The sequence below is a fragment of the Crocodylus siamensis genome, chromosome 9 (assembly GCF_052110815.1).
Source record: "Crocodylus siamensis isolate JL-2025a chromosome 9, ASM5211081v1, whole genome shotgun sequence".
Lineage (NCBI taxonomy): Eukaryota > Metazoa > Chordata > Crocodylia > Crocodylidae > Crocodylus > Crocodylus siamensis.
The window spans coordinates 36,862,216-36,889,758 of record NC_143403.1 but is presented as its reverse complement, the minus strand read 5'-3'; the positions used below and the strand labels follow the sequence as shown (position 1 = coordinate 36,889,758).

The 27,543-nt window shown below is 44.9% G+C and overlaps 2 protein-coding genes across 5 annotated transcripts; one reads left to right on the top strand and one right to left on the bottom strand.

Moving 5' to 3' along the window:
* Positions 1 to 15: 15 nt before the first annotated feature.
* On the bottom strand, positions 16 to 9,154 carry COQ9 (coenzyme Q9). Of its 2 annotated transcripts, XM_090061862.1 has the most exons (9): positions 9,041 to 9,154; positions 7,371 to 7,542; positions 6,601 to 6,736; positions 6,044 to 6,186; positions 5,722 to 5,806; positions 4,756 to 4,860; positions 3,531 to 3,686; positions 2,732 to 2,785; positions 16 to 774 (listed from the first exon to the last, which is right to left on the bottom strand). In XM_090061862.1, exons 1-9 carry the CDS (start codon positions 9,108 to 9,110, stop codon positions 739 to 741), a joined length of 957 nt encoding a protein of 318 aa, XP_089917988.1. In that variant the 5' UTR covers positions 9,111 to 9,154; the 3' UTR covers positions 16 to 738. The 2 variants fall into 2 exon arrangements, with proteins under 2 accessions (XP_089917988.1, XP_089917989.1); XM_090061863.1 differs by lacking the exons at positions 16 to 774; positions 2,732 to 2,785 and adding an exon at positions 2,534 to 2,686.
* On the top strand, positions 7,575 to 27,014 carry CIAPIN1 (cytokine induced apoptosis inhibitor 1). Of its 3 annotated transcripts, none has more exons than XM_090061859.1 (9): positions 7,575 to 7,595; positions 18,106 to 18,281; positions 18,759 to 18,911; positions 20,042 to 20,118; positions 21,020 to 21,188; positions 21,925 to 21,998; positions 23,404 to 23,519; positions 24,296 to 24,365; positions 25,148 to 27,014. In XM_090061859.1, exons 2-9 carry the CDS (start codon positions 18,125 to 18,127, stop codon positions 25,256 to 25,258), a joined length of 927 nt encoding a protein of 308 aa, XP_089917985.1. In that variant the 5' UTR covers positions 7,575 to 7,595; positions 18,106 to 18,124; the 3' UTR covers positions 25,259 to 27,014. The 3 variants fall into 3 exon arrangements, with proteins under 3 accessions (XP_089917985.1, XP_089917984.1, XP_089917983.1); XM_090061858.1 differs by lacking the exon at positions 7,575 to 7,595 and adding an exon at positions 9,077 to 9,202; XM_090061857.1 differs by lacking the exon at positions 7,575 to 7,595 and adding an exon at positions 9,130 to 9,255.
* The last annotated feature ends 529 nt before the right edge of the window (positions 27,015 to 27,543 follow it).

The following is a 27,543-nucleotide window of genomic DNA, read 5'->3' as shown; positions in this document are numbered from 1 at the left end:
ACACGAGACTCCACGTTAAGTGTGTGCGGGTTTTAATTCTTTACTGCCTGGTTACAAACAGCTTAGTCCAGTGGGGGGGGGGGAAACTGCTCAGCCCGGACCCTACAGGTACAACAGCCGGTAGTCTGTGTCACATGTTTGAACAAAGTATCATGATCCTGTTTGGTATCTTTAAGCCCAGTAGAAACAAATCCAGCAGTGGGATCACAGTGTCAAACACAGCAAAGTGGGGTCTTAATGACAGGCCAACAAAAGAGCACCAGTGAATGCTGCTCCTTTGGCAGCACTGAGGTCATTTCCATCAGTGACATGAAAACATTGTCCTCTGTGAGTACACAATGTGCACAGGGTACACAGGACAGAGGAGAAGATAAGAGGGCAAGAGAGAAACTCTTAGGCACTGGGCTCATCCAGTCAGTCACTCTTTAGTCATGCATAGTTTTTCATAGTGCCCTGCCTTAGCATGGTGATAGTTTTGGTTTTTGCTGTAATGGGGAGGCTCAGAGAATGTAATTCTATTAGGAAACCCAGGAGAAATCCCAGAGAGTATTTATAAAACCCAGAAAACTGGGCCCCTTTTGCTATAGTGTAAGGCAGGCTCCTGTACTTGGGGAAATGTAATGCTGTGTGAAGTTCACTCCAAAGGCTCCATGTTCTTGTGCCCATTTTGGGATGCAGCCTTCAATGTCTTCCAGGCAAAGGTATGGATGGCACAGATGCTCAGCTCTCTTCTCCTTTTCACCGACGCTGGTTCAGTCCTGTCAGATTCTTTATCTTTTGCACAAGAGAATGGAACAGCAATGAAAAGACCCAGAAAGTTGTGAATACCTGTTGCCGATGTGTACAGTGGCTGCCTGTAATTGTTCTTTCTAGGTGGCTACAGCTCTGCCTTGATGGAAAGGGATTAGTACGTAAGATACCAAGCAGAGCTGATGTCTAGAAAGAATTCTTCAGCACTGACAGCTCACTATCACAGCTGTCTAATGCAGCTGTTCTCTGAAATGGCATCCTTTCCCCCATCTCTGTAATGGTGGCATCATTCTCTCCAGTCAATGAAGGCTAGATATGGCTCCCTCTAGAGTACACTGAACATCTCTATGCACTAGCTAGAACTGTCCTTTGGACTATGACCCCTCTTCCTGATTCTCTAGGGTCAATGTGGATTGGGTAACTTCCACCATTAAGACAGAGTGCAACTTTTGAACTACTCAACTGACCCTATGCGTTTCTCTTTAGATCAGTGGTTCGCAAACTTTTTAGACTTGAGGCAAATCTTGAAAGACTCAAGTCATCCTTCTTAGCTTTCGCTAGTTTTTTTGACAATAGAAAAATAATATAAAGAGTCTTCTGTTGCAAAGAGCTCAGAAAGACTACAGCAGGTCAGAATGTTTTTGGCACTGTGGATTCCTGTTTGAAATCTACCCAGAGAGGCTGTGGAATCTCCATCCTTGGAGGTTTTTAAGACCTGGCTAGACCTGGTTTTTAAGAGCCAACTAGACCTCTCCACCATGGAGGTTCTTAAGACCTGGTTTTTAAGACCTGGCTCATCCTTGGCTGCGATGATCTAGTTGGGGATGGTCTTGCTTTGGGCAGGGGGCTGGATGAGATGATTTTCTGAGGTCCCTTCCAACCCTCATTTTCTATGATTCTATCTCTGGGTATATCTTGTGAATCATGTGTAGGTGTTTGCACACCTAACAGTGCTAATATTGTTACACCCCACCACACCCTTAAAGCTGCAGCACCCTAGTTGAGAATCACTGCTTTAGATTAATCCTGCAAAGTATTTCTCATTTTATGCAAGTATGTTAATAGATGGAAAACAACTGCAAACATAAAATAAATCTTCAAGAAAATATGCTTTGGAAGCAAGTGCAAATGTGGTTAAACTACAGGCATGAGATTTGGCATAATGAATCAATGTAGCAGGCACATATCTTTTTTGTAGAGGATCCTAGAGTCCTTTCAACAAACATCAGGAGAAATACTATACTAACAGGTGCCAGTTATGAAAGAACTAATCTAATCCACAGGTGAAAGGGGTGGGATTAATCCTTGTGCACTGCAAAACAGTAAAAAAAATGAATGATTCATTCTCCAGACTATATCATCTTCCTACTCACATAAAAAGAAAATCCGTCTTCTAGCAAGAATGCAGCTTCACTGTCATAGGTAATTGTGTATTGTCAAAACCAATCAATTAAGAAACACAGTGTTGACAGAGTATTCTTTTTTTTTGCTGAAGTAGTACTATAATCATAATATATTCTATTCATTTAGCACCTTTTATCCCAAAAGACCACCAAGCACTTTATAAAATCACCCCCACGACAAAGGAATCACTACCTACATCTCAGAAATGCCGCCACTGTTGAGATGGAACACAGCCATTGTTTAACACTACCAAGAGGTTACACCATTTAGAGAAGGATTTTGTATCAACTGAAACTGTAGCAGTTTAAATAAGCAAGATATAATCCCCTAGGCAGTCACTTGGCCAGAGTTAAAGGACAGACATCCTGACTCTTACAGAAAGTGCTTGAGGATTATTTAATAAGATGAAGTAGTGAGGAATTATATGCATCTATACGTACTCAAACAGGAATTATGTACACTCATATATTTAACAAGATACTGAAGAGCCACTGTCTTCTAACCTGGGATGAAGAAGAAACCAACATCAAACCTGAAAAGGAACAGAAACAATCTCACTATTTTCAGTGTTACTTACAGTAACTGCAGCTCCCATTAGACCTTGGACAAGTGCTTCTCCTGTTGCCTGTACCTGGGAGACATAAGGAAAACATAACCTGTAGCTTTCTTTTGCCTTTATCCTCGTGTATGATTCAGCAGGAGGGACTTATTACAAAGGAATGGGAGACAGCAAGTGCATGTTACCTGACTGGAAATAGTCACATATGCCAAATACTGCAGTGAAACAACATCTGAGCATGGACACAGAATGGGAAGCATGGGAGACTACATGGGACAACCAGCATGGGGGCCCAAGGACACCCAGAGGCAGGTAACATAATAGTGGTTTGGAAGTAGGGGAGGGATTCACCTGGGTAATTATTTAAGTCTGGCATTAAATAATATCTCAGTGTAACAATTCTGCTGGGGTTGCATGGAGGTGTACAGAGTGTTGCCGAGCCCATAAAATACAGGTACTCCTCATGTAACGTCGTCCTGGTTAGCACTGTTTCGTTATTACATCGCTGATCTATTAAGAAAATATACTTGTTTAAAGTTATGCAATGCTTGATTAAAATGTTGTTTGGCCACTGCCTGCTAGTAGGTAACTACTGTGATGTAATTGGATTCACTTAACGTCATAGTTACGTTCTTGAAAATATGACTTTAAGCGAAGAATAGCTGTATATCAACATTTCTTGGTACTGTGGTCAGTGCATTTTCAGTTCGTAGGTGTGCTTGCTCTGTATTAATGCTGAACCATATCCCTTTCTTTACAAACCATCTGTGATAAGGGTATGCTCCAGCTGCCTATATATCCACATTAATAGCATTACCTGCTTAGCTCTGTGACCCATGTTCATGGCATCAGCTATTCTGTTTTCCAGGAAATGCCAAGTTTCTTCAAAGTCAGGGGATGAGTCCTGCACCATTACTAACTCTGTGGTGTTGTAGATGCCAGCCAGCACAGCCCGACGAGTGTACCAATTAATCTGCAAGAACAAAAATCAGAAGAAACAAGTTTAACTTCTTGTTAGTAAGAATGCAGCACTGGGAAGAGAGAGAGCTGAAACAGGTTGTTGCCAAATGGATGTCCACTGTCTCAAGGTGAGCAAAAACTGAAATTTAGGAATCTCTCTTTCATATTCTCCAAGATTATCAGGAGACTTTCAGAAACAGCTTGGCACAGGCACAGACTCTGAAATGTCATCCATGACTTTTTAGACATCATAAGGGACTTACATTTCCTGTTGTGATCACAACCTTTCAGTTGCTTTCTGGTTTATTACTTTAATTTTTTCTGTTATCTTATTTATTTTCCATTGCAGCAGCTATTTTATCCTCACATAAATGAAGATTATTAAAGTAGTTTGTTAAGATGGTTCATTTAGCTCTTTCCACCTCTACTTATACATTAAAATAACTTATTAATTGCTTTAATTAAGGTTATAAGTTACTTCACTTTTATTTCCTGCCAGAAAGATGAAGGCTTTAATAAGCTACTGGTATTTCTGGTAGATACTTTAATGATTTTCAAGGAGAATTTGCATGTGCTATCATCAATGGTGGAGGAAGCGGCTAGAAGAGAAACATTTCTTTCCAGCTGATGAATGTTTGGATCAGTTTTTCTGTCACTGAGACAGACTAAAAGAATATCTCAGAAATGTTGTTTGGGTCTTTTTTTTAAGAATACCATTGTTATAACAAAGTTGAAGAAACTTGGATCTTTTAATTTTGTTTAAGTACTACCAGTTGGAAAGCTACAGGGTAAAGTTTTCAAAAGCATGCAAGGTAGAAATCTACATTCCATTTTCAAAAACAACTTGGTATTCCAAGTTTCAATGACAGTCAATGGGACGTAGGCTGCAAAGAATTAATTTTACTTTCTTATAGTATTTACATGCCAAAAACACACACAGGCACCCTGTCTAACTGCAATTCTTCTACAAATCCCGCCCTGAGCTCCTATCTTCATGGCAAAGAAGAATGTTTTATACTAAGACCTAGTACTATACAGTGTTGAGAGGTGAACTAATCTGTTTACATGGTGTAAAGACTTACATCTGTGGACTGGTCTCCTGCATAATGCCACATATCATCAACCATGCTAGTGAGGAGGTTTAGGCTGGATGGGATGTTATGTGGGAGCAGAAGAATGCTGAGAGCCTGAGAAGGAAGGGAAGAGACAGAGTAAAAAGTGAAACCTGCAGCATTAAAACAAATCAGCAATTGTTCTCCATGCTTTAGTATCTTTGCTACCATCCTGTCCCCACCATCTTGTAGCTCGTACTGGTCTTTACCTTGCAGCTAATCCCTAAGTAGCTGAGTTTGTAACAACCCAATTCGGGTTCTTCTTCTAGCTTTTATTTGAAGAATGTAATATGTATGCACTTCAGTGACAGTCACACCATCATCCATCTCTCTTCAAAAAGAGAGTATTTTAACTTACACAATATGCTGTTTTCTTCCATTCTTTTGGGACAGCTGGATTAAGCTCTAGAAACACCATCACCAACAAAGGCGGCTATTGAAACAACACCCTCTGCTAGGGGAACAGAACATTTCACCTGCATCAAGCCCCTAGTTTCCTCTAGGTCTCAGGTGGAAAGAGGCTAAGTCCACCAACTGTCAGCATCACAGGCTGCCCTCCTGTTTTTGAGTGTTTATCATTAGCACAATGCAGATTCAGTTGCTTGAAATAAAACAACACTTTAACATTTCCAAGTGTTAGATAATTAAAATGACGAAACAGACTAATTTACAATTTGACTACAAGAGCAACTCAGCACAGAAGTTGAATTCCTTGGAACTCCTGAATATTTGTTCTTATGGAACTGCAGGAAATGGCCAAGTGCTAAAGGGCATCTCTGTATGTCTGCCATTTGCTACCTTCCCAGCATTCCCTTCTTCATCTTCAAGGGAACTAATATAGGTTTTATATGCAGCCTTGGATTGGCCTGATGGATAGGCTAATGTACCTGCTAAGGGTCGTAGTAAGTTAAAAATGCCTGTGTGTTCATTTTGTACCTGGGGCCAACTCTCAATGTATGGAATCAGCATCTTCAATCTGGCTTCCACTGCATCTCTTAAGAACTGATCTGTCTTCTTCTTCCTGGAAAAAGAAAAAGAAGGATATCTGATGTGAGACTGAACTTAAGTTACAATATTTATCTAGCCTCAATGGATGGCACAGAAAGCTGTGCATTCTTCCCATCTCTTAAACTTAGGCCCAGGCTGGTTTCATTTTACATTATTTCACCTGAAGTAATGGACTCACTGGATAACCCCTCTGCCAGAACCCCTGATGTGAATGTCACCAGGAAGCCATGTTTTCAAGGATGATACTCACTCTGCCTGGCCCAGCTGTACCAGTTTTTGGTCTTGCTGTAGCAGCTCCGAGAGTCTGGAGTTGCACTGGGATACAAAATGGAGGACCAGTTCACTGCCATCACTGTTAAACATCCCAGCTGCTGCAACAGAGAGACCTAGTGACTGTAGGACAGAAGGAAGAGACTGAGATCAGTAATTTCCAAACAGATACTAGGGAATGCTGCTCTTTATTTTGTTAGGGAATGCTGCTCTTTATTTTGTTTTAAATGTTACATCACTTGAATTCAAACCAAAAAAGAACTACATCACAAAGTGCTTCCTGTATCAGTCTCATGCCAGTGATTCCATTTCACTGTTGCTCTGTATTCTTTATTATCTATGTTATCTTTGATATTATCTTCTGGTTGCTGAATACACAGCTGGTTTTGCCTTATGCCACCAACCCACTCCTTCCCCTACATGCTGATGTCAGTGAGATTGCACAGGTATAAATAAGGGAAGAATTTGGGCCTGGGTCTTTTTGAATTGCAACTTTGACTAGTACCCTACATGTTCTTTGTTATTCTCACTATGTACCTTGGCTCCCTCCGCAACAGCATCTGCTGTCCAGCTATGGTCAGGCACAAATTCCAGCGCTGCTGTCAATATTCGAAGCTGCAGCTGCTCTTCACTCTCATAGTCCTCAGACTCTTCACCACCATGACCAGTGTAACTACAAGAAGATATCATGCAAGTAAGGAATCCTACCATCAGTCATTGAAAATGTGCATTCTGCAGCCCGTTCTTTCATTGCTACTGGCAGATGCATTGTTGATTCAGTATGTATTGTTCTGTGCTTTTCTTTACAGGTCTGTTAATACCAAATCCCCACTTTCTCTAAAATACTTTCCCTTTCTGAAAAGGGGGTATTCAATTCAGTTCATGCAGGAGAAAGAAAGAAAAGAAAAGAGGAATGGATGTGGGGAATAGGATAAGACTGGATCTAGCTTCCCTGAGGGTTGTTTGACTTTGAATGTTCCTAGTTTTTTTACTAAAAATGTGTGTATCACAAATCTTGTGCTTATGGACAGAAGGAAAACCATAATGGCCAAATTTACAACAATCTAAAACTGAAACTTGTGCTTTGCAGCTAAGTGAGAGTCTTCCTTGGAAACTATTCCTGTTTTGCTGCTATGATAGCCAACAGTACTTGCATTCCCAGAATAAAACTGAACCCTAGCCTCCCAGGTATGGAATTCTGGATTAAATCCAGAACCCCTGACTTTGGAGTGCATTCTATATTCCGTAAAATGAGCTCCCCAATCTCTTTCCCAGCAGAACAATCCAGGTAATGGCTGTGCAGTTACCTGGGACGTGAGGCACGCGGCTCCTGGTGAGGCTGGTCACCTGTTGGGTATGTTTCAAAATGTTGCTGGGAGGACGATGATGGTGGCTCATGTTTTTGCTCATCTGAGATTTTGCTCACCACAGCTGAGGCACGGAAGGTACGCTGTGAAGAGTACAAATGGCATCTGACCACTGAAATGGAAACCAGGAGTCAGCTGGTCATGGGTCTCCTTCAAATGAGGCAGGTAGGGGCATTTAAGGTGAATGTGAAAAAGAGCTATGGCACATACAGTCAAAAAGAAACAAGACTCCTAGATATAGTTTCTTCCTCCAGCAAAATGGTTTTCTTCCTGTAGCTAACTTTTATGTGTTGAAAATGAAGGGACAATATTGTGTGGTAGGGGAAAAACAATTCTGCAGTCTATGACCTTATTTCAAATACTAGGTACTGTAGTTTCACAGTCTCGCACTGGAAGACAAGCAAACATTGACTAGAGGTGACCACAGCCTCACTTTTCTCCAATTTCTTTCTACTGTGAAACCAGTTAACAAAAGGAAGTACAGAATCACTGAGTTTAGGACAAAGTAGTCAGAAGTGTTCATCAGAGAGGCGTTAACCTTGCCAATACTACATCAGACTTATGATTTATACAAAGACAATACTCTGTATGTATGACTTACACAAAGGCACTACATCTCTGAGCTTAAGCTAGACCACAAAAATATTTTTCCATTAGCAAAACGAGACTTTTTAAATCTAGTCTGCGTCCCTCTGAGGAAGACAAGCTACTGATATGACACTGCCTGCACTTAAAAGTCTTGGATTTTTTGGCTAACCTGTTTACCTGACTTGAGTTTGCAAATAAAAATTACCTCTTGCTTCAGTTTCTTAAATGTCACGCACTAACAGGTGACAGAAGATATGAATGAGCTGGCTGACATGCAGCTTAATGCTTTCTCTGGCTCTGCATGCAGTCATGTCCCCAAGTGCACTTGGGAAAAAATGTGCATGGCATGTTATGCATGTGTCAGGGCAGGAACAGGACAAGGGACGCAGTTAAAAATCAGTTCTCATTTCCAGCCTCAGGATGGACTCCTCCACCTCTCATTATTTCAGATCAGTGGCTTTGCTACTGGACAGTAACTCTTCTGTCTTAGCCAGGATGAAGTTCCGATTCCGGCTAGCGGGCAGGTGGGCGCAGTGAAAAGGAAGGGGTCCCTATGCCAAACCCGAGTGCTGACTCACAGATCCACTGGGTCAGACATTGCCCAGCCTGTCTGCACTGCTGTCCCACAACATGGGTTAGCTTGGAGAACAAGTTCAATGGGCAGCCTCAAAGCTCCTTTCCTGGCCTGAAAGTGCTGCTTGGAAAATGTCAGGTCTCAGCGTCCACTTGATTTCTGAGTACGGACAAACAGCAGAGCTGATCAGCCAGCAAGGAGGCGCCTAGCCCCGCAGTCCCTGCGTGCCGTCTCGGTCTGTGACTCGTGTCCCACGCCCAGGGGTGATGTGACCCAGCAGCAGCCGGGGGGCTGCCCGGACGTGTGCTGAGTTCGTCGGGGCCGCTCCCTGCAAGCCCCACAGCCCCGTCTCCTCGGCCCCGCGTCCAGCGCAGTCACAGGCACACCCCGCGAACAACAGCCTCAGCGCCCCCTGCCGGCACCCGCCCGGCCCCGGCCCCGGCCTCACCCGCAGGGCAGCGCAGCAGCCTCCAACTCGCCCGCCGCAAGCCTCCCAAGGCCGCTACCGCCGTCGCCATCTTGGGAGCGGGCAGCCTGGCGCGCGGCGCGCGGGGTGATGACGTCAGCGGCGGGTGACGCTGCAGAGCGGCGGCAGCTGCAGGAGACGCAGGTGCGCGTGGTTATGGCGCAGGCCTATTCTTCCTCCTACTCCCCCGGCGCGAGGTAGGGAGGTGATGCCGCTAGATGGGGGTCCTTTGTCCCCGGCCGGCATTACAGCAGGTCTTCGGTGGGGGTCGCCTCCCGCACCGCGTTGCGTTCGGCCTTGCTCTCTTGCCCGGGTCCGACGTGCCTCCGGAGGGTTTGGCCTGGGCACCTCAATCCCGCCGGCTCGTCCTGGGCCTGCGTCCACCCTCGGCTCCGCCGCGCGGTTCGTACCGCGGGGCGTTGAGGGCCCTGGGCCTAGGGCTGCTGGAGCACCGTTCAGCTTATCGGGGGCTCTGGGCGCACGGCCCTGGAGAAGCCCCCGGTCGCTGTCATGGCGCTCTCCTGGGGCAGGCCGGTGCGGCGGGGTGGTCACAGCGCTGTGTCCGCCAGCAGGGATCTGCAGATCAGAGGACTGGAGCATCTCTTTGACGCTGATCTGGGAGAACGGGGGGGAGGGGAGAGCAGTAACTAAAGAAGCCATCTGGGAAGAAGGGTGTTCCCATGTCTCTTGATGATGCATAATGTTTAGGGTTAATGCCACAAAATACTCTTCTCCCTGTCTCACTGATGTGTGTACATGACTCCCATGAATATTATATGTTTATCAGACAGGCAAGGAGTAACACCAGTGATTCATCCACTAAACAGTCTTTCCTTTGCGCTGAGTGAATTGGACTTCTTCCAGCCCCCCTGGAGAAACTGTTCATTATTTCCCATTGTTTGCTTTTACATGTTGTCTGTGGCATTGTGCTGTGTACTGTGCTTGTGCTGCTGATCCCTGTAAACACTTGCCTGCCTCTGGTCCACAAAGAGGTGTAATTGCTTTGGCCTGCATTGTTAACAATGCTTGCAGGAAGGACTTGATTTAAGGTGCTCTCCAAAAATGCTCTGCTGAGCCTCAGCTCAGTCGCATCCTGCAGCTTTGCTGTGGTTCTTAGCTCTAAGCCAGTGGTCCCCAACCAATTCATCCCAATCGACTGTTTGATTGCGGAGCCCCTAACAGTTGATCTGAAATCAGATCAAACTGTCAGAGGCTCCGCGGTCCAGAGCGGTGGGACACGTGTGGGGAGCAGCCAGGACACAGTCCAGGAGCAGCAGGATGCATGTAGCTGGGCTGAGCTTCACCCCCTGCCTCCAGGGCCAGGCTGGGTGTGTGCGATGATCCCTCTCTGTGTCCCTTGCCACTGGGTGAGTGGGGCCCCAGCCAGGCTGAGGAAGGTTGGAGCCTGGAAGGCATGTATTTTCCCCCCCCCCCCCCCAAACGTGTGTGTGAGGTAAAGCCGCTGCCGCTGTGCGCTTGGCTTTGCGCCTCAAGATGGCAACACAGGTACTGTGTCTGTTCAGCTCTTGGTTTTTCTGTTGAGACTGCTTATAATTATGATGGTTGTGATGGTGGTTTTGGTGAATGTTTGGTAGGTACCAGGTAGTGTGGTGTAATTCCTGTTAGTGGTCAGCACTTTGCAGCAACTCTCATAGCTACGGGCCAAGGCCAGACTTGATCTTCAGTGTTTTGCTTTATTTATTTTTTTAAGAATATAAGGTATCTTTCACCTCAATTCTAAGTCCTTTTCTTCTGCAAGATTTGAACTAATGACTTTAAGAAAATTCAACAGCTATTTCTGAGTGCTTTTAAAGTGCTGCTGAAATGGTAGATTAATTTAGAGATGGCTAGAATGGGACCATTAACCCTGACATTTGATAAAAGTAATCAGTTAAATATATAACTGGAATTTGCAGCTGATTTCACTTGAATCTACATTTTTTATTTTTCCAAAGAGTGCCCACTTGTAACTCACACCAGGGATTAGAATCAGTGAGGGGGAAAAACCTTTTTCATTACTGGCACACTCATAGATTTCATAGACATCAGGGCTGGAAGGGACCTCGGGAGATCATCGAGTCCAGCCCCCTGCCCAAAGGGCAGGAAGTCAGCTGGCGTTATAGGATCCCAGCAAGATAAGCATCCAATTTACTCTTGAAGGTGTTCAGTGTAGGTGCATGAACCACCTCCGCTGGCAGACTGTTCCAGACCTTGGGGGCTCGGGCAGTAAAGAAACTCTTCCTTATGTCCAGCCTGAAACGGTCTTGCAGGAGTTTATGACCATTCGACCTAGTCAGACAAGAAGGCGGTAGAGAAACATGTCTCCTCTGAGAAGCACTCATGCAGAAATCCAGAAGAACAGCTTTTGAGCCTTTCTCAGTGATGAAAGGAGGGTTTTATTGTTTTTGTGGTTCATAAACATTTTATGTATACATTTTACATGTCCAGCTCAGCTGCAGGCAGGTGAGCCCTTTGAGAGCTCAGCTGTCCCTGTCAGCTGAAGAATTCTTCAGTTGGGGATTTCTAGTTTTTCTACTTTCTTAAATTCTAGGGGTTTTTTTCTTACCCAGTTTTGGGAGGGAGCAGTGCTGAGTTCGGAGACCAGTTGGTTAAAATGTATGTGAGACTGAGATAAGACCAAGAAGCAAGATAGTGTTCCCCACCCTGAATCCCGGCTCTAGCGTCTCCTCCCATCTTAGATGCCTTCTGTGGTGCAACCAGATGCCTTATTGTAACTGTAAGAACCTTTCCTGCCTGTGATAGAGCTAAGTACCTGGTCATCTTGTTTACTTTTTTAAACCACAGCAATACTAATTTTAAAATTGAAATTTTAAGATTGAAAGCATGGAGCACTTAGAAATCTGAGCAGTAAATATGTTCCTTCCTAGTGGCTAGTTCTGTCTGCTAAAAACTAGAGAGGATATTGCTTTCCTTGAATAGAGCACCCCATTTTGCCTATGCCAGCAGATATTTCTAGCCATTACATTAATTTAGGGAAGAGTTAGGGAATCATTATAACAGCAGATTTCTCTGACTTCCTGCTTTCTTTTCATTATAATTCAAGATGTTGCTCTTCCCTCGTTAAAATCCCCATATAGTTGGGATCCTGCCTCAATAAAACAATTTCTCTCTTTCTTGTGCTGCCAGACAATTGAAATTACCTGGAACAATATTAGCTGCAGTCCCTAGATTTTGAAGGCTTGGCAGGATATCAGAGTACAGCCTCTGATCCTGGAATTTGATTTTTCTTGTTTTGGCTCATCAGGACTCTTGTCTATTGAACCTTAGGGGGTTTTTTAATCTGATTTTATTTACTTTTCCATCTTTTTGTCTAAGAAGGGTGGCTGACTTGTTTGTTTTAACACATTAATTTTTAAGAAGGATTTGTTTGTGTTGCATCCTTTACCCTTGTCCCTAGATACTTATGCATCATAGAGGTCTTAAAAGTTTCTATTTGATTCTTTATGCTGTTGTCAGTGCAGAACTAAAGTAAGGTTTGTCACTACCAGGTGGTCCAAAGAGGGCAGGTGGCTGCCTTTTTTCAGTCTGCTTTTTTAATCTATTTGAAATTTCTAGGAAAGGGAAGGGAAGGTCCCATGGGTTAAGATAGAATATTGTGCCAAAAGCCTCCTTTATACTCTTGGTTGAAGTCAATGAGACGTTATAATTTGTCCCAGTATTTGTGCAGCTCTTAGTAAAGTGTGAAATTCCTTTTATGAACTATTATCGGTGTCTGGTAGAGACTTGTATACAATGCTCATCTTCTGAAGAAAGACATTGGACCACAAAACGCATCATAAATATTAAGCAATACATTTCCCTCCTGACATAATAAGCACTGGTGTTCCCAATTTACTAATCTTGAGTCACAGAGCAAAAGTGACTTCTAGGTCACACACAGCCAGTTGCAGACCCTAGTGTCATGTTTAACCCTCAAGATCAGACCCTTTGGCACTTAATTAGCAGATGTCCTAACTGTTTTAACTCTGTTCTTTTTGCTATTCAGTTTTAAGGCTAAAAGTGCCATTTTGATATTTGAGGCATACATTGACATCTTATTAAAAGAGAAACTGTATAAAACCTAGAGATACATATCTATTGAGTATCAAAAAAGTCAGTTAAAAGGTTTTATTTAGGGGTGCACTGATACAGATTTTTTGGACCGATATCAATGGCCAATTATTAATGAGCCATATAGGCCAATATCAATCTGATTGCTGATCTGCAGCCCGGCAGCTTGGAGAGCAGTTTTTAGCTGGTAAATTGGTTGGGGAAAGAGATGGTGGGGGGCAGATTATGGCCTCCGCGGTGAGGGAGGGAGTGGGGCAAGGGCAGGCGCTGCCCAGCTGTGTTAAGGCGTGGGACAAAGTTACAACATAGCTTGTCTGGTGAGGGAGAATTGTGGCTCCTACCTCTGCGAGCATCCCTGGGGGAAGCATGGGGGGCACATACCCCTTGAACTGTGCACAGGTTGAGGGTGGCCTGCTGCTAAGGGCTGGGGCTGTGGGTGGCACTGGGCTCTTCCTGGCAGGGTGGGGATGGGCTCAGGCCAGGCGGTGGTGGCACTAGGAGTGGAAGGTTTGAGGAGGCTACAACAAATTCTGGGGTAGCTGCAGCCCTCTGTATCTCCCTTCCCAGTGCCACTACTGCCTGTCCTGAGTTCAGGCCCGGTGCAACCCCCACCTACCGGAAAGAGCCCAGCACCGACCCTGAGCCCACAGCAGGCAGCCCACCCTTGTTCTGCTCACAGATCCGGGGGGCACATGCTCCAAAGCCTCCCCTGGGGATACACAGAGTGGCAGCAGCTCCTGCCCCAGCCCCATTCCCTCACCGGGGGGACTTTAAACTGTCCCCCCCATGCTTCTTCCCTCCCCCACACCCCTTCACTCCACCAGACTTACTAGCTAGCTGCTGCTGGGCTGGCTGTGTGCATGCTGTGGCTATACAGGTGCATGCAGCGTTTATTGGCAACATTGTTGGCCACATCAGCCAAAAAAAGCTGATTGCCAATAATGTCAATTTTCCTTTTATCAGTGCTGAAACGATATGAGCTGATGTATCGGTGCACCTCTAGTTTTATTAGTTTGTATTTAGATATTACCTGCAAGCATTCCTGTAGACCACTGATTCTCAACTAGGGTGTTGGGTATCCTGGCGTTCTGCCAGATCTTTTGAAGCCTGGCATGAAGAATGAGGAGATCAGTGAGGTGTTAGGAGAGATAAGCAGAGGAACACAGGCTCAGGCTTGTACTTGTCTGGATTATCCCCCATCCCTACTAGTGGGCCCTTCTGCAAGGAAGTAAGCACTATGGTAGATAAATTGGTGTTTGAAATTGGGTGCCACTCATTTAATGAAAGTTAAGGAGGTCCAGAAAGGTTGAACATCACATCTGTATATTATGTTAATCTGTAAAGAAATTAAAACAGATTAGATAAGTAAAATAGGCAGACAAGATTCTTTGGGTGAATCTGATATCTTTTATTAGACAAACAAATAGCTGGGAAAAAAAATGTAAGCAAGTTTTTGGGTTCAAAATCCTTCATCAGGCTGAGGAAGTTTCAGCGGTTGGTGTGTGCTCTTCCTGGATGGAAAGAAAAGTAAAGAAGCCAGAGGCTGGGCTGGTATGCATACAAGATAGGCAGTCAGTGAAGATGTAGATTGAGGAGTCAATGGGTGGGAAGACAGGCTGGGTTGGGGGGAGAGAAGGGGGATGAATAGTGGAAAGGTACCTGGGGAGTCAAATGTCAGGCAGGTTATAATGTATCATAAATCCAATGTCTATATTTAGTCCATGATTTTTAGTATCCAGGAGGTTGATGAAGTAGAGTTCATAGGCTCATCTCTGGGAAGTGTTTTGTAAGTTTCCTTTGAGGATCAGGACTCAGAGATTGTCGAGAGAGTGGTTTTCTTGTGAGAAATGTGCCTCCACAGGTAATTGGGTATTCCCGTCTTTGATAGATTTCCGATGTGCATTCATTCTGGTGCGCAGTTGTTGTTTGGTCTCTCCTATGTATTTTCCATCAGGGCATTTGGTGCATTGGATGAGATGTATTACATTTCTGAAGGTGCAGCTATAAGGTCCAGGAATGCTGATGGCTCTGTTGTGGGGTGTAGTAATTGTGGGGGTGGTGGAGATGTGTTGACAGGTTTTGCATTTCTTGTCATGGCATGGTCTGGATCCATCTGGTATGTTCTGAGCCTGAGAAAGTTTGCTTCTGGTGATGAGGTCAGTGAGGTTCGTTGCTTGTTTGAAATCTAGGATGGGTGGCTCTGGGAAGATCACATTAAGAATAGGGTCTCTTTCTAGTATGGGTTGCAGTTGTTTGAGGATTTTTCGTATGGGTTCGAGGAGGATCCTAGGAAACCACGACCCCAGGGAGAGGGGAGTTCAAGAACAGTGGTTGCTCCTCAAGGGAGCAATCCTCAGTGCACAAGGTAATTCAATTCCATCTCGGAGAAAAGGCAGCAAGAGGAAACAGCAGTCCCCCTGGTTCTCGAGGGATCTAGCAGATCTTCTGAGGCTAAAAAGAAAGGCCTAAAAAGGATGGAGGGTGGGATTCATCTCCAAGGAGGATTATTCTGCACTGGTCCGGTCCTGCAGGGAACAAACCAGAAAATCCAAGGTTGTAACTGAACTCCAACTAGCTTAAAGCGAGTATCAAGGACAGTAAAAAGTCCTTTTTCAAATATGTGGGGAGCCGGAGGAAAAGCAAGGGCAACATTGGACCCCTGCTGAACCAGATGGAGCAACTGACAACTGACGCCCAGGAAAAGGCCAACCTATGAAATGGGTACTTTGCATCGGTCTTCCATTAGTTCCATGAGGTGCCTATGCCCACCATGGGACAGGGCAGTCCGGGTGAGGCAGATCCCCTGCTCTCCATTATCATGAAGGAACACCTTGAGAAGCTGGATACCTTCAAGTCAGCTGGCCTTGACAATCTACACCCCAGGGGACTCAAGGAGCTGGCGAGCGTCATAGCCCAGCCTCTTTGAGAACTCCTGGTGCTCTGGTGTAGTGCCCGAAGACTGGAAGAAGGCCAATGTGGTGCCTATCTTCAAGAAAGGGGAGAAAGTGGATCTGGCTAACTATAGGCCCATCAGCCTGACTTCTATCCCAAGGAAGATCTTAGAACAGTTTATTAAAGAGGCCAACTTCCTAAGGGATAGCTAGCATGGGTTTGTTGTGGGTAGGTCTTGCTTGACCAATCTCATTTCTTTCTACGACCAGGTGACCTATCACCTGGACAAAGAGGAACAGATCGATATCATATCTTGACTTCAAAAAAGCCTTCAATCTGGTATCCCGTGATCATCTCTTGGTAAAACTGGCCAATTGTGGCCTTGGGTCCACCATGATCCACTGGCTGGAGAACTGGCTCCGTGGTTGGACCCAGAGAGTGGTGGTTGATGGAAGTCAATCATCATGGTGCCCTGTGACCAGTGGGGTCCCCTGGCAAACTACAGGCCCATAAGCCTGACCTCTATCCCGGGGAAGATCCTAGAAAAGATTATCAAAGAGACTATCCTCAACAGACTGGCCGATAACAAAATCCTGAGGGATAGCCAGCATGGGTTTGTTGCAGGTAGGTCTTGCTTGACCAATCTTATTTCCTTTTACGACCTGATGGTGTTTAACACAAAAAAATGCAAGGTTCTCCACCTTGGGAAGAAAATCCCACAGGGTGCTTATAGGCTCGGCAGTGCTATACTGCTTAGTACTAAGGACAAAAGGGATTGACCACAAGATGAACATGAGCCTTCAATGTGATGCTGCTGCTAGTAAAGCGAGCAAAATGCTGGCTTGCATCCATAGATGTTTCTCAAGCAAATCCCAGGATGTCATTTTCCCATTGTACTTGGCCTTGGTGAGGCCACAGCTGGAGTACTGCATCCAGTTTTGGGCTTCACAATTCAAAAAGGATGTGGAGATGCTTGAGAGAGTCCAGGGAAGAGTCACGTGCATGATCAGAGGTCAGGAAAACAGACCTTACGACAACAGGCTGAGAGCCAGGGGGTTCTGTAACCTGGAAAAGCACGGGCTCAGGGGTGATCTGATGGCCGCCTGTAAGTTTATCAGGGGTGACCACCAGGATCTGGGGGAACGTTTGTTCACCAGAGCACCCCAAGAGATGACAAGGTCAAACAGTCATAAACTACTGCAAGACCGTTTCAGGCTGGACATAAGGAAGAATTTCTTTACTGTCTGAGCCCCCAAGGTCTGGAACAGCCTGCCATTGGAGGTGGTTCAAGCACCTACATTGAACACCTTCAAGAGTAAATTGGATGCTTACCTTGCTGGGATCCTATGACCCCAGCTGACTTCCTGCCCTTTGGGCAGGGGGCTGGACTCGATGATCTCCCGAGGTCCCTTCCAGCCCTAATGTCTATGAAATCTATGACAGGTGATATGTCATAACTAGTGCTGTGCAATTTGTGGGGGGTTTTCTTCTGTACTGCAGCAATTCTTGATGTGGTTTCCAGGTGGCTCTTTCAAATGTGCAATCTGTCTCTCTGGAGGAGTGTCCTTGTTGGGTGAAAGCCTTTTTAAGATTGGTGAGATGGCAATCCCGGATGTTCTCTTCAGTGCAAATTCAGTGGTATCTGAGGGCTTGACTGTCTATCACAGCTGTTTTGATGTGTTTAGAGTGATTGCTGGTTCTGTACAGATATGTATGCTGATCTGTGGGTTTCTTGTATAATGTGGTCTGTATTTAATCATTCTGGATACTGATTTGGGATGTGTACAGTTCCAACAATCTTTCTCTTTCTTTCCTTTATAAACTTGTTTGCATTTCCCTTGTCCATATACCATGAGAAAAAAAACTTTGTTATTTTGAAAGAAATATGAATTAAGACAATGAAGAGCCTTTAAGACAAGAGTTTCTGAATATTAAGTTAATGCTCAGATATTGGCACTCATGGCTCCCAGCACTTAAAAAATAATCCTCCTTATAAGAGGGCAGCCCTCTGAATACAGTTGAAATCTGTAGCCTTCTTGGTGGTCTTGATACTGATGTCATCTTTCTCAATCTGGCACTTTCAGGTCCAGTGACGCTGCAGAAATGGCGGAGTGTAGAATCTCAATGGGTCAGCGTGTGGTGGTGGTCTGGGATCGCTCTGCACGGGTTGAAGCACTGAAGGACCTGGTGAACAAGATTCAGATGCTGGTGGGAGCTGGTAGTCGTGTGTCTGTGGAAAATATTGACCAACTGTCCAGCTGTAAGAACAGGGATTTAATATTTACCAGATTTTACTTTAAGGGCAATATTATGTTCTTTGGGTGCTACTGCTGTGTGTAACCCAGCTGACAACGGATCCCGATCTGTGGTACACAGACAACCTGTCTGTGGTACGCATTAACAGCTTTATTATATTTACTTTATATGACAGAAATTTGCTGGTGGTACTTAAGGTGGTATTGTTTTAAACTGGTGGTGTGCAGTATGTCAGAGTTTGGGAACCACTGGCATTATCCATGAGTAGTAACCAGGGACATTTTTAGGCAGGATGATAGAATCTGGATTTTTCTTCTCCTACGTACTGCAAGAAGAAGCAGTTTCACCATAGTTATCCTTGTTTCCACACTTGTGATGACTGATAGATGCTACATTAGTACTGTTGCATGGAAGCAGAAATGATAAGAGAGGGGAAGGCAGTTAGAAAAGTGTATTTTTACTTCTTCATCTTTCTTTTCAGCTTCTCACACTGAGTCCAGTTTTGATGTGGTCCTCTCGGGTATGGTGCCAGGCAGTACAACACTGCACAGTGCAGAGGTACTGGCAGAAATAGCTCGAATACTCAAGCCAGGGGGTTGTGTCCTTCTGAAAGAACCAGTGTTTGCAGAAACGGGTAAGGGAGTCTGCCATTGTTTTGACTCTTGAATCCTAGAAACTAGAGAGAACTTGCTTAGAGGATTAGCCTGAAACAAAAGTGTTTCTACTCTGGTGATATATTAACATGACTGTCAGAATATGATATTGTGTCTAAGCTGACAGCTATCATGTTAGAATCCCTGTGATCTTCTTGTGTTTAATATTCAAGGTAGACTTACAAATATACTGGAAACTGTAAAAGTACTTGTGTGCACAGAGCTGATGCTGCATTTCATAGTATACAGCAAATGCTGAGGTTGGCCATTGAATTCCACAAACTCTAATAGACAAAGTTATCCAAAAGAGATCCAAGTTGCTTGGAATTTGTGCTGAGAATAAGGGCAGAGCACATGCCAAGGCAAGTATTGAAGAACATGCAGGAGGGGCTGCCTAAAAGGATTTCTACTGACTGCAACTTTCAGAGGGAGAATATGGGTCTTAAAGGGCATGCAAAGATTAGCCAGGGTAGACAGAAACAAGCATGTCTTATTTGTGCTTGAGGACATCTGACAGCATGGGAAAGATGCAGAATAACAGTGAGGCATGGAGGGGAGGAGCAGAAGGTACATCTTGTACCAGTCAGTTCGTAACACACACCACCTTAATCTGTTATTAGGCAACGTGACTTACTGCAAAGGAACTGAACATCGTACATTTTAATTGACAGTTACTTTAAATCTGGTGCTTTCTGGAATGAGATCTTAGCAAGTTTGACATTCAGAAAGAAATATCTTTTCTGAGCATTTTTATGAGCCTGTTAAAATAGAAATTTTCCTTTTATTTAAAGTATGACGAGGTGACTTTTCTTGGATACTGTGAAGTCCTTTGTGATTGCAGTGTATTGATATAAAGCATAATTTGGAATTAAATAATGGCAGTGGAACACAGAGCTTGTTCTAATGAATGGACTGCTTACTTCCTTTCCTATTGTGCCTGGGGAAGGTGGGAAGGATGTATGTAGACAAAGAGCTTGGCTGGAGTTCTTCCTTCTAAAGCGCTAACAGTCTGTTGCATTCCGAGCATCCTATCTAGTTTTTAATGACGAGGTTTGTTTTCTTTGTTTTAGTTTCCGTCCTCATTGCTCACACCTTGTCTTGTGCCTCCCAGGTAACAACAACAGAATCAAGACAGCAGCCAAGCTCCCCACTGCACTTATGCTCTCTGGACTGGTGGAAGTGAAGGAGGTAAGTGTGTACATGCCACCCCTTCTACACAAAACTCCTGTTGTGGATTTACTGTAGAATGTGGAGTGGAAGTTCCCCATAGGTGGAGGGGAAGAAAATATGGTTGGGGGGTGCTGAGTGCACACAGAGTGTGTGCATGCACCACCTCCCCCAGCAGGTAGGTCTGTCCATGGGGAGGGAGGGAGTGGCGCAGAGATAGGTGCAAGGGCTGGGGTGAATGGGGCCCCAGAGCAGGCTGTGGGACACTTGGAGCCCAGGTGGCTTGTCAGGGGGAGGGGGAGGGCCACTCTCACTGCTGCGCACCATTATCACTTGCCTTCTGCTGCCTATGAAGTTCCCACTACCCCTGCCTGTCCTTAGTTGCTAGCTGTAGCTACCCAGCCATTTGGCTTGCTGAAAAATACAGAGACACAATTAGCACATGACAGCTGCTTATATTACTGCAGGATAGCACTTTTTCAAAATCGGAAGATACTTGGGTTTTGTTTTTTAATGAATGTCAGTTTATAATAATGTTTCCAGCTGTGCAACAGCAGCATGTGAGGGAGAGAAATACTTCGCTCAATGATTCTCAGAGTGCCACACAATATTAGCACTACTAGGTGTGCAAATACCTACCCATGGTTTACAAGATAAACCCAGAGATTTCAAATAGGAATCCAAAGTGTTAACATTCTGAATGGTTGTAGTCTGTCTGAGTTCTTTGCAACATAAAAAATGCTGTATTGTTTTTCTGTAGTCAAGAAACCAGTGGAAACTAAGAGCTGGCATTTTCTGAGGGTTGCCTTGGGTGTAACTACGTTGAGAACTGCTGCCTCAACTGCTTAGCATGATCCTACACAAGACATTGGAATAAGATATTTTTGCACAGAGCGAACACTTGCTGTGCTTTCCATTCTAGCTTCAGAAGGAGCCTTTGACCTCTGAGGAAGCCCAGTCAGTCCAGGAACATCTGGGCTATCAGGGCAATGACCTTGTCATTGTTCAAATGGAAGGCAAAAAACCCAACTTTGAAGTGGGATCTTCAAGTCAGCTCAAACTTTCCTTTGCCAAGAAGTCCACTTCAGGAGGTAAGTGAGAAGACACACATTCTATGGAGCATTAATTGCTGATGTTGTGCAGTGGAGGACAAAGTGAAGTTGGAAAGGGAGGCTTGTTGAAGGGAAGCTCGAGGAAAGACCTGTCCTCCAAGTTAACAGTTTTGTATCTTCTGGAAGCTACCATTTCCATTGTAAAGGGGAATTGTAAAACAATGATCATGGCAGAGAGAACCCTGGGCTGTTTCCTGTGGCTTCATAATGCATACTGACAACTCCTGAAAGTTTTTTTTTTTTGGTTTTTATTTTTTTTACATCAGAAATATTGGGACTGTGGACAAAATGTTTCTGGGGTATCGCCTGCCCAAGGTCTTTAGAAATCATGAATGATAACTGGGTTGATAGCAGTTAGCATTTGGATTGAGAGCTGGTAACTACTTTACTGCCTTCCAGATAAAACAATAAGCATAGAACGCGCTATGAAGAGATGCAGCCTTCTGTGAAGGACATCTCATCTTAGTATAAAAAATGGGTGGACATCGGAAGAGAGTTGTGGCTTATTTTTTCATAACTGATTCATGATAAAAAATGAATGAAAAGGGATTCCTTGAAGTGGTTTTTAAAAACTGAATCAAGAAAGATGGTGGCCAACTGTACTGGGACTAGGCAGGAGTACAATAAAAATTATAAGATGCCAGAAGGAGGGTGTGTGTTCAAGTCTTTTGGACAATATCTGCAGGATGCATTTTTTTTTTTTTTTTGGCTCCAGGAAAGCCTACAGTGGACCCCAGTACTGCAAAGCTGTGGACTCTCTCTGCCAATGACATGAATGATGAAGGAATGGTAAGTTGTGTTTCTGTGTACTAAGGTTATAAGCTTCACCTGTGCTATTTGGCAAGGCTTTACAGTACAAAAGTGGGATGTGACTCCATATAGTAAAGTTTCTCTGGTATTTTAGGGAAAGTAATTCTAATCCAGGGGATGGTAATAATTTGGGCCTACAGGCCACATATGAAGTTTTGCTGAGCTGTTGCTGGCTGGGTCGGCACCTCCCCCACGCAACAACTCTCAAAAACTTCCTATATGGGATGGGACTGTGGGTGGGGAGTGATGTTCAGAAGCAGGTCAGGATCATGGGGCAGGAGCATGAGGTGGTGACAGTGTAGGGACAGGGGTGCAGGGCCAGGGCCCAGGGCAGAGCCATGATCCACTGCCCACATGCCTCTGCAACAGAAGCAGATTCCATGGGCAGGGGCATGTAGGGAGTGGATTGTGGCTCTGCCCTGGGCCATTACTGTGCTGTTACCACCCCAAGATCCCAGATCTGGCCCCTGGTACAGTTTCTTGCCCGTCCATGGCCTCATCCCACCTGCCTCCCCAAGTTCACCCTGTCCAGTCTCCACAGAGACCCTGGGATCAAGGGGCAGTGACAGCATTGGGCTGGGGCTGAGCCACAATGTGGTTCCTGCCTGTCCCAGTCCTCAGAACCACACCCTGGCCCCATGCTTTTACCACTTCCTGATTCTGGGTCTCCGTGCTGGCCGTTTGGGAACCATGCAGGCTGGGCACTCAGCCAAGCAGATAGGGTGGGCCGGGAACTTTATCTGGGGCTGAAGATGGGATCTTGGGATGGTGACAGCACAGGGCTGGGGCAGGGGCAGAGCTGCAATCCACTCCCTGCACCCTCCTGCCCATGGAAATCACACCAGTTAGAGGAATGTGAGGGCAGTGGATCACAGTTCTGCCCTGGACTCTGTGCTGTCACCACCCCCAGAATTTCGGGTCCTCCCAGCCCCACCTGCCCCTCTTGCTCCTAAATGCTGTTCCCTGCTGGCCGACAGTCCTGTCCCAGCCACCCAGCTGAGCACCCTGCCTACATGGGTCCCATCCCCAGTGGCAGGTGCAGGGCATAGGGGCCAGGGTGCTCAGGCAGCAGAGTTGGGTCTGGCAGTGGCAGCTAGGAGCCACTGCTGCTGGGAAATGGAGTCTGGAAGCCATGCTGCCCCAGCCCCGCTGCGCTTCTGGGAGTGATGGGACCAGCCACATATGCCATGGTCTGGGCTTCCCCTCGCACCTGTGCTCGGTGGGACTGAGGGACCTGTGGTGGGCTGGAACTGGCTAATGGGTTGTATTTTGCCCACTCCTGCTCTAATCAAATAACTATACTGTTAGTCGAGGAAACTGCAGTATCAGTTGTCTATTTGTCTCTCCCCACCCCCATCATCTTTCATGTTCTCTATTTTTTTAGGATCTCCTAGACTCGGATGATCTGTTGGATTCTGAGGATTTGAAGAAGCCAGATCCAGCTTCCCTAAAAGCTCCATCATGTAAGGAGTTAGGCAAGAAGAAAGCCTGTAAGAATTGGTGAGTATGAAAACTGATGTATAAGTGTATCTGGTGACTTCAAATTAACCAGCTGATTTTGCATCTCTTTAAAGTCAGCAGGCATTGTACTTGTTCTCCAGAAATAAGTTGTTTCACTGGTAACCCAGTTCCCTTACTGTTAAAATACTATATTTTTAAGTGAGGTCCATATTAAAATACTTAAGAAATATAGCCAAAAATATTCTGGCCAAGCAATGTTTTCTTTCTTTAGAACCCTTGATTCTAACGTATGAATTTTCCTTTTAAGTTATTTGGAGAGTTGGCTGTGTTGGAGAGACTGCAGTATTGTAACTAAGTTGATTTTATAATTTGTCAAATAAACTTGTAAGCGAGACGTAAGCCATTAAATAACTGCATGTCACTGTTACAGATTTAATGCAGAGTTTTGTTTACATTTTAGAATTGCTTTCCTTTATATCAATGCTTCAAAGGTTGGCAAGGCCTAAATATTTTCACTGTGAGGTGGGGGTAATCTTTCTCCTTCCAGTGCACAGCCCATTTGGGAGTAGCCACAGGACTGACACTATTCTAAAAATCGTGATTGTACTTGTATGGGGAGGGACATTGAGGGAAGCGGGATGTTATCCTGTGTACTGTGGTATTAGGAAGAAATGAAGGGAAGAAAATGTGTGTGACTTAATCTGAGTGAAATGATATGGTGGGGGACCATACTTGCATGTGTATTGATGCAGAGGCCAGAGGTGCAATGCTGGAAAATATTATGGGCTCATGGATGTATCATGTTCCTTCTGCAGCACATGTGGCCTTGCAGAAGAGCTGGAGCAGGAAAAGAAGAGCTTTCAACCCAAATCAGCTTGTGGAAATGTAAATATCTTTCCTGCATTTAGTGGCTTGGAGAGACAGGGCGAGATTAGATGATGTATGAGCTACTTTAGAAAGTAACTGCTCCCCAAGCGCTAGATCAATTGATGCTTCTAAACAGCATGTCTTGGCCCAGGAGCAGTCGTGCCATCTCTGCAGAGCAGCTCAACTGTATCATACTTGAAACCCACTGGGGCCAATTAATTTCACTTGCATTTGCCTCAAACATTTACTCTACATTCATTCCCTGATCTAGGGCCAAGGTGCCAGTTGTGATGTGCACACTTGTTTAGAAAGAACTAGACTAAAATATGCAAAATCCAATTTATAATGATTTTTATTCATTACACACTTGCTCTGGATTTAAACCAGTGACCTCCTCAGTGTTTCCCACAAAGTCTTCTGTCCCCAAAGCCATGTGTTTCAAGTAAAATGTGATTTTACAAATAGTTTGAAGAAACCAGGAGCACCAGGGAATGCATGTTTCTAACTGGTAGCCTTTACCATTAATCTGGAAACACTGCCCTCTTGTGGGATCACAGGGCACAATTACTTAGTGCATTCACCACTGGTCCTGACTTGATGAAACTTGCATGCTTGCTGGAAGTTGCAAGAAGATTCTTTTCATGATTGCTCTATCCTCTGGTGAGCAGAGTGTCACTCTTAAGACATGGGGTAAATTTCTTGCTTCCTACTGGGAAAAGAACTGAAATCAGGAAACCATACCCTGCCTTTTGTTTCTGATTTTTGTAACAAGCTGATTCTTCTGTTGCTTGTCTTGGCAGTGTTATCTGGGGGATGCATTCCGATGTGCCAGCTGCCCTTACATGGGGATGCCAGCCTTTAAACCTGGAGAGAAGATCCTCCTGAATGAAGACCACCTTCATGATGCCTAATGGGGGTACATTATGGAGTGCAGCTGTTCCATTGCTCACTGCTTTGGAGCTCCCTTCACCCTATCCCACCTCCTTGAATTCACTCTCTCAGATACGCTCCCTTATGGGGAAAAGGAGGTGAAGTGGGCCCGAGAAGGGACATAATGGATATAGCTGCCATAGTGCACTAAAAGGGAGTTCACCGGACACCATTAACTTTTGGCATTGGGTAATCTTCAGTGACAATCAGTCTCATGTATGTCTTGTTGTGGGTCTTTTTTTTAAAGCTGTTTTGTTGTAGCTCTGAGGTGCTGGCCGGCATGGTATGTCCGACTAGCAGGAGGGATGTGTGCATTTGGATTCTGAAGCCAGACTAACCTGGTGTAAACATATGTGGCATCCTAGCCAATGCTTCTCCTCACTCTGATTATACCATGTTTACCATAATTATTTCCAGTATATCAGCAATTTGAGCTCAAGGCTCTCAAGGTGACACCTGTTTCCTGTTTCTTCTGGAAGCTCAAATCCATAGTTTGTAGGGCTGGGGACATAGAGTAGAAATCGGCAGGGATATCTATGAAACTGCCTGGCAGGACTCGGGAGACATGATGAATTTCCAAGTGTCTTGATAACCTGCTGGTGAGATGTTTTCTTTTCCCCTGCCCTGGCCCTTTTCTCTTCTGTTTAAAAAAAAATTAAAAAGCTTCATTTTAGGCAGGTTGGGAATAGTGTCAGCAGCGTGTCCCTGCTCATTAGGCAGAGTAGATTATACCCAGTTTCTGCCTTGCTGTTCCCTAATCTGTCCAATATACACTGGAAAATTAGGGATTAATAGCAGTGTATTTCTTATTGTAGCTCAAGAAAAGATAGTATAAGTTACCCACAGTGTTCAGTAACTGAGACGTAGCAATAACTACAGTGCTGACGCATCTTCATGGATGCTTTTTTGCTCTTTCTCCCTGCCCCCTTGGTAGATGCTGACCTGGCAGCACTTTATTTATTTACAGACCTTTTGCAGAGAGAGGCTTTTGGTGTTAAGTATCTGTCCATCCATCCATGCAGCTGCAAGACAAGGGACCCATTTCCTTTGCTTACCAGCTTTATCTTCCTTTCTGGGGTGCAAGGTGGGAATTTGCCTCATACAGTGGTGCTCAACCTTTTTGTCCATAGTGCCAGATAGGCAGTGCCAAGTCCTTCCACAGGCTGCATCTGGGTGGTAGAACCAACCCCATGCCTGAGGCATGCATGGCAGGACCCCATCCAGCTGCTTCAGGGAAGCAGCCCATCTCCAATCCAGCCACATGGAGAAAGAGAGAGTGCTTCGTCTCATTGCAAACCAGCCATACAGGGAAAGGGAGTGTGGCTCAATCCTGTGGGGAGGAGGTGGCATAGCCCTGCCCCAACTGGACCACAGGGAGAAGAGAGGACATAGCCCACCCCAGATCTGACCATGCGGGGGAAGAGTAGTGGCCTGGCTCTGACCCGCCTCTTATAGCTTGGGATTTTGGCAGCAAGGAGGGGTGGCAGTATTAACACCTACTGCTTCCCCACCATCACATTTCCTGACCCATAGGGAACCCCGTAGGCCAGAGATTGGCCACATCTGGCATAGTATACTGAAATGAGTTTATTACTTTAGTGCCACCTGTGTACAGGGTCTAGCTTCCTATCATTACTTTGCACTGAGCATGCAACAAGCTCATATAGCAAAATTAGGATTAAGGGATTTTCTGTTTTTAAAGACTGTGACCAGTAATAAAGTAATTTGTTAAGAAAACTGGGTTCTGTGGTGTTTTAAATGTAGTGAGTTTTTACTCTTCCTCTCAGCTCTTACTTGGGTCTGTTCTATTTTACAAGAGCTTTTTGTAAGGGATGCTGAGCACCTCTTTCTATCCTTCCTCATAAAGCTATTTAAACCATTTAAAATTGCATGATATTATTGGAGGAATGAACAGAATCAATATTTCAGCTGGGTTATGTTTTTCTCTGATTAAACATTAATGTCACAAAGGGTCTGTCTTGCCGTAAAACACACTAGGATCCTTCTTTGTGAGAGAACTCCACTAATTCACTCAGAAGTCCTCTTTTCTGTTCCTGTTGCTCATATTGGGTTCCTATATACATGCTTGGGGGGAGGACCCCGGGGGGTAGTGTTCTAATTAGAGCGGCTTTTGAGAGCCACTTTAAAATATCTGTAGCGTCTCATGTATTCAGCGTACTGCATTTCAAAATAGTGGTGTGGGTGCTTTAACTAAAGCTCATCCACGCACTCCAGCAGATTCAATTGGTTAGTGACAGGCTGCAGT

Coding starts and splice junctions, on each gene's coding strand:
- COQ9 (XM_090061862.1), bottom strand. CDS start 9,110: ATGGCGACGGCGGTAGCGGCCTTGGGAGGCTTGCGGCGGGCGAGTTGG. Junction 6,737..7,370: donor CCGCGTGCCTCACGTCCCAG/GTAACTGCACAG, acceptor ATCTTCTTGTAG/TTACACTGGTCATGGTGGTG. Junction 3,687..4,755: donor CAGGAGACCAGTCCACAGAT/GTAAGTCTTTAC, acceptor TTGTTCTTGCAG/ATTAATTGGTACACTCGTCG.
- CIAPIN1 (XM_090061857.1), top strand. CDS start 9,149: ATGACGTCAGCGGCGGGTGACGCTGCAGAGCGGCGGCAGCTGCAGGAG. Junction 21,999..23,403: donor ACATGAATGATGAAGGAATG/GTAAGTTGTGTT, acceptor CTATTTTTTTAG/GATCTCCTAGACTCGGATGA. Junction 24,366..25,147: donor CCAAATCAGCTTGTGGAAAT/GTAAATATCTTT, acceptor TTGTCTTGGCAG/TGTTATCTGGGGGATGCATT.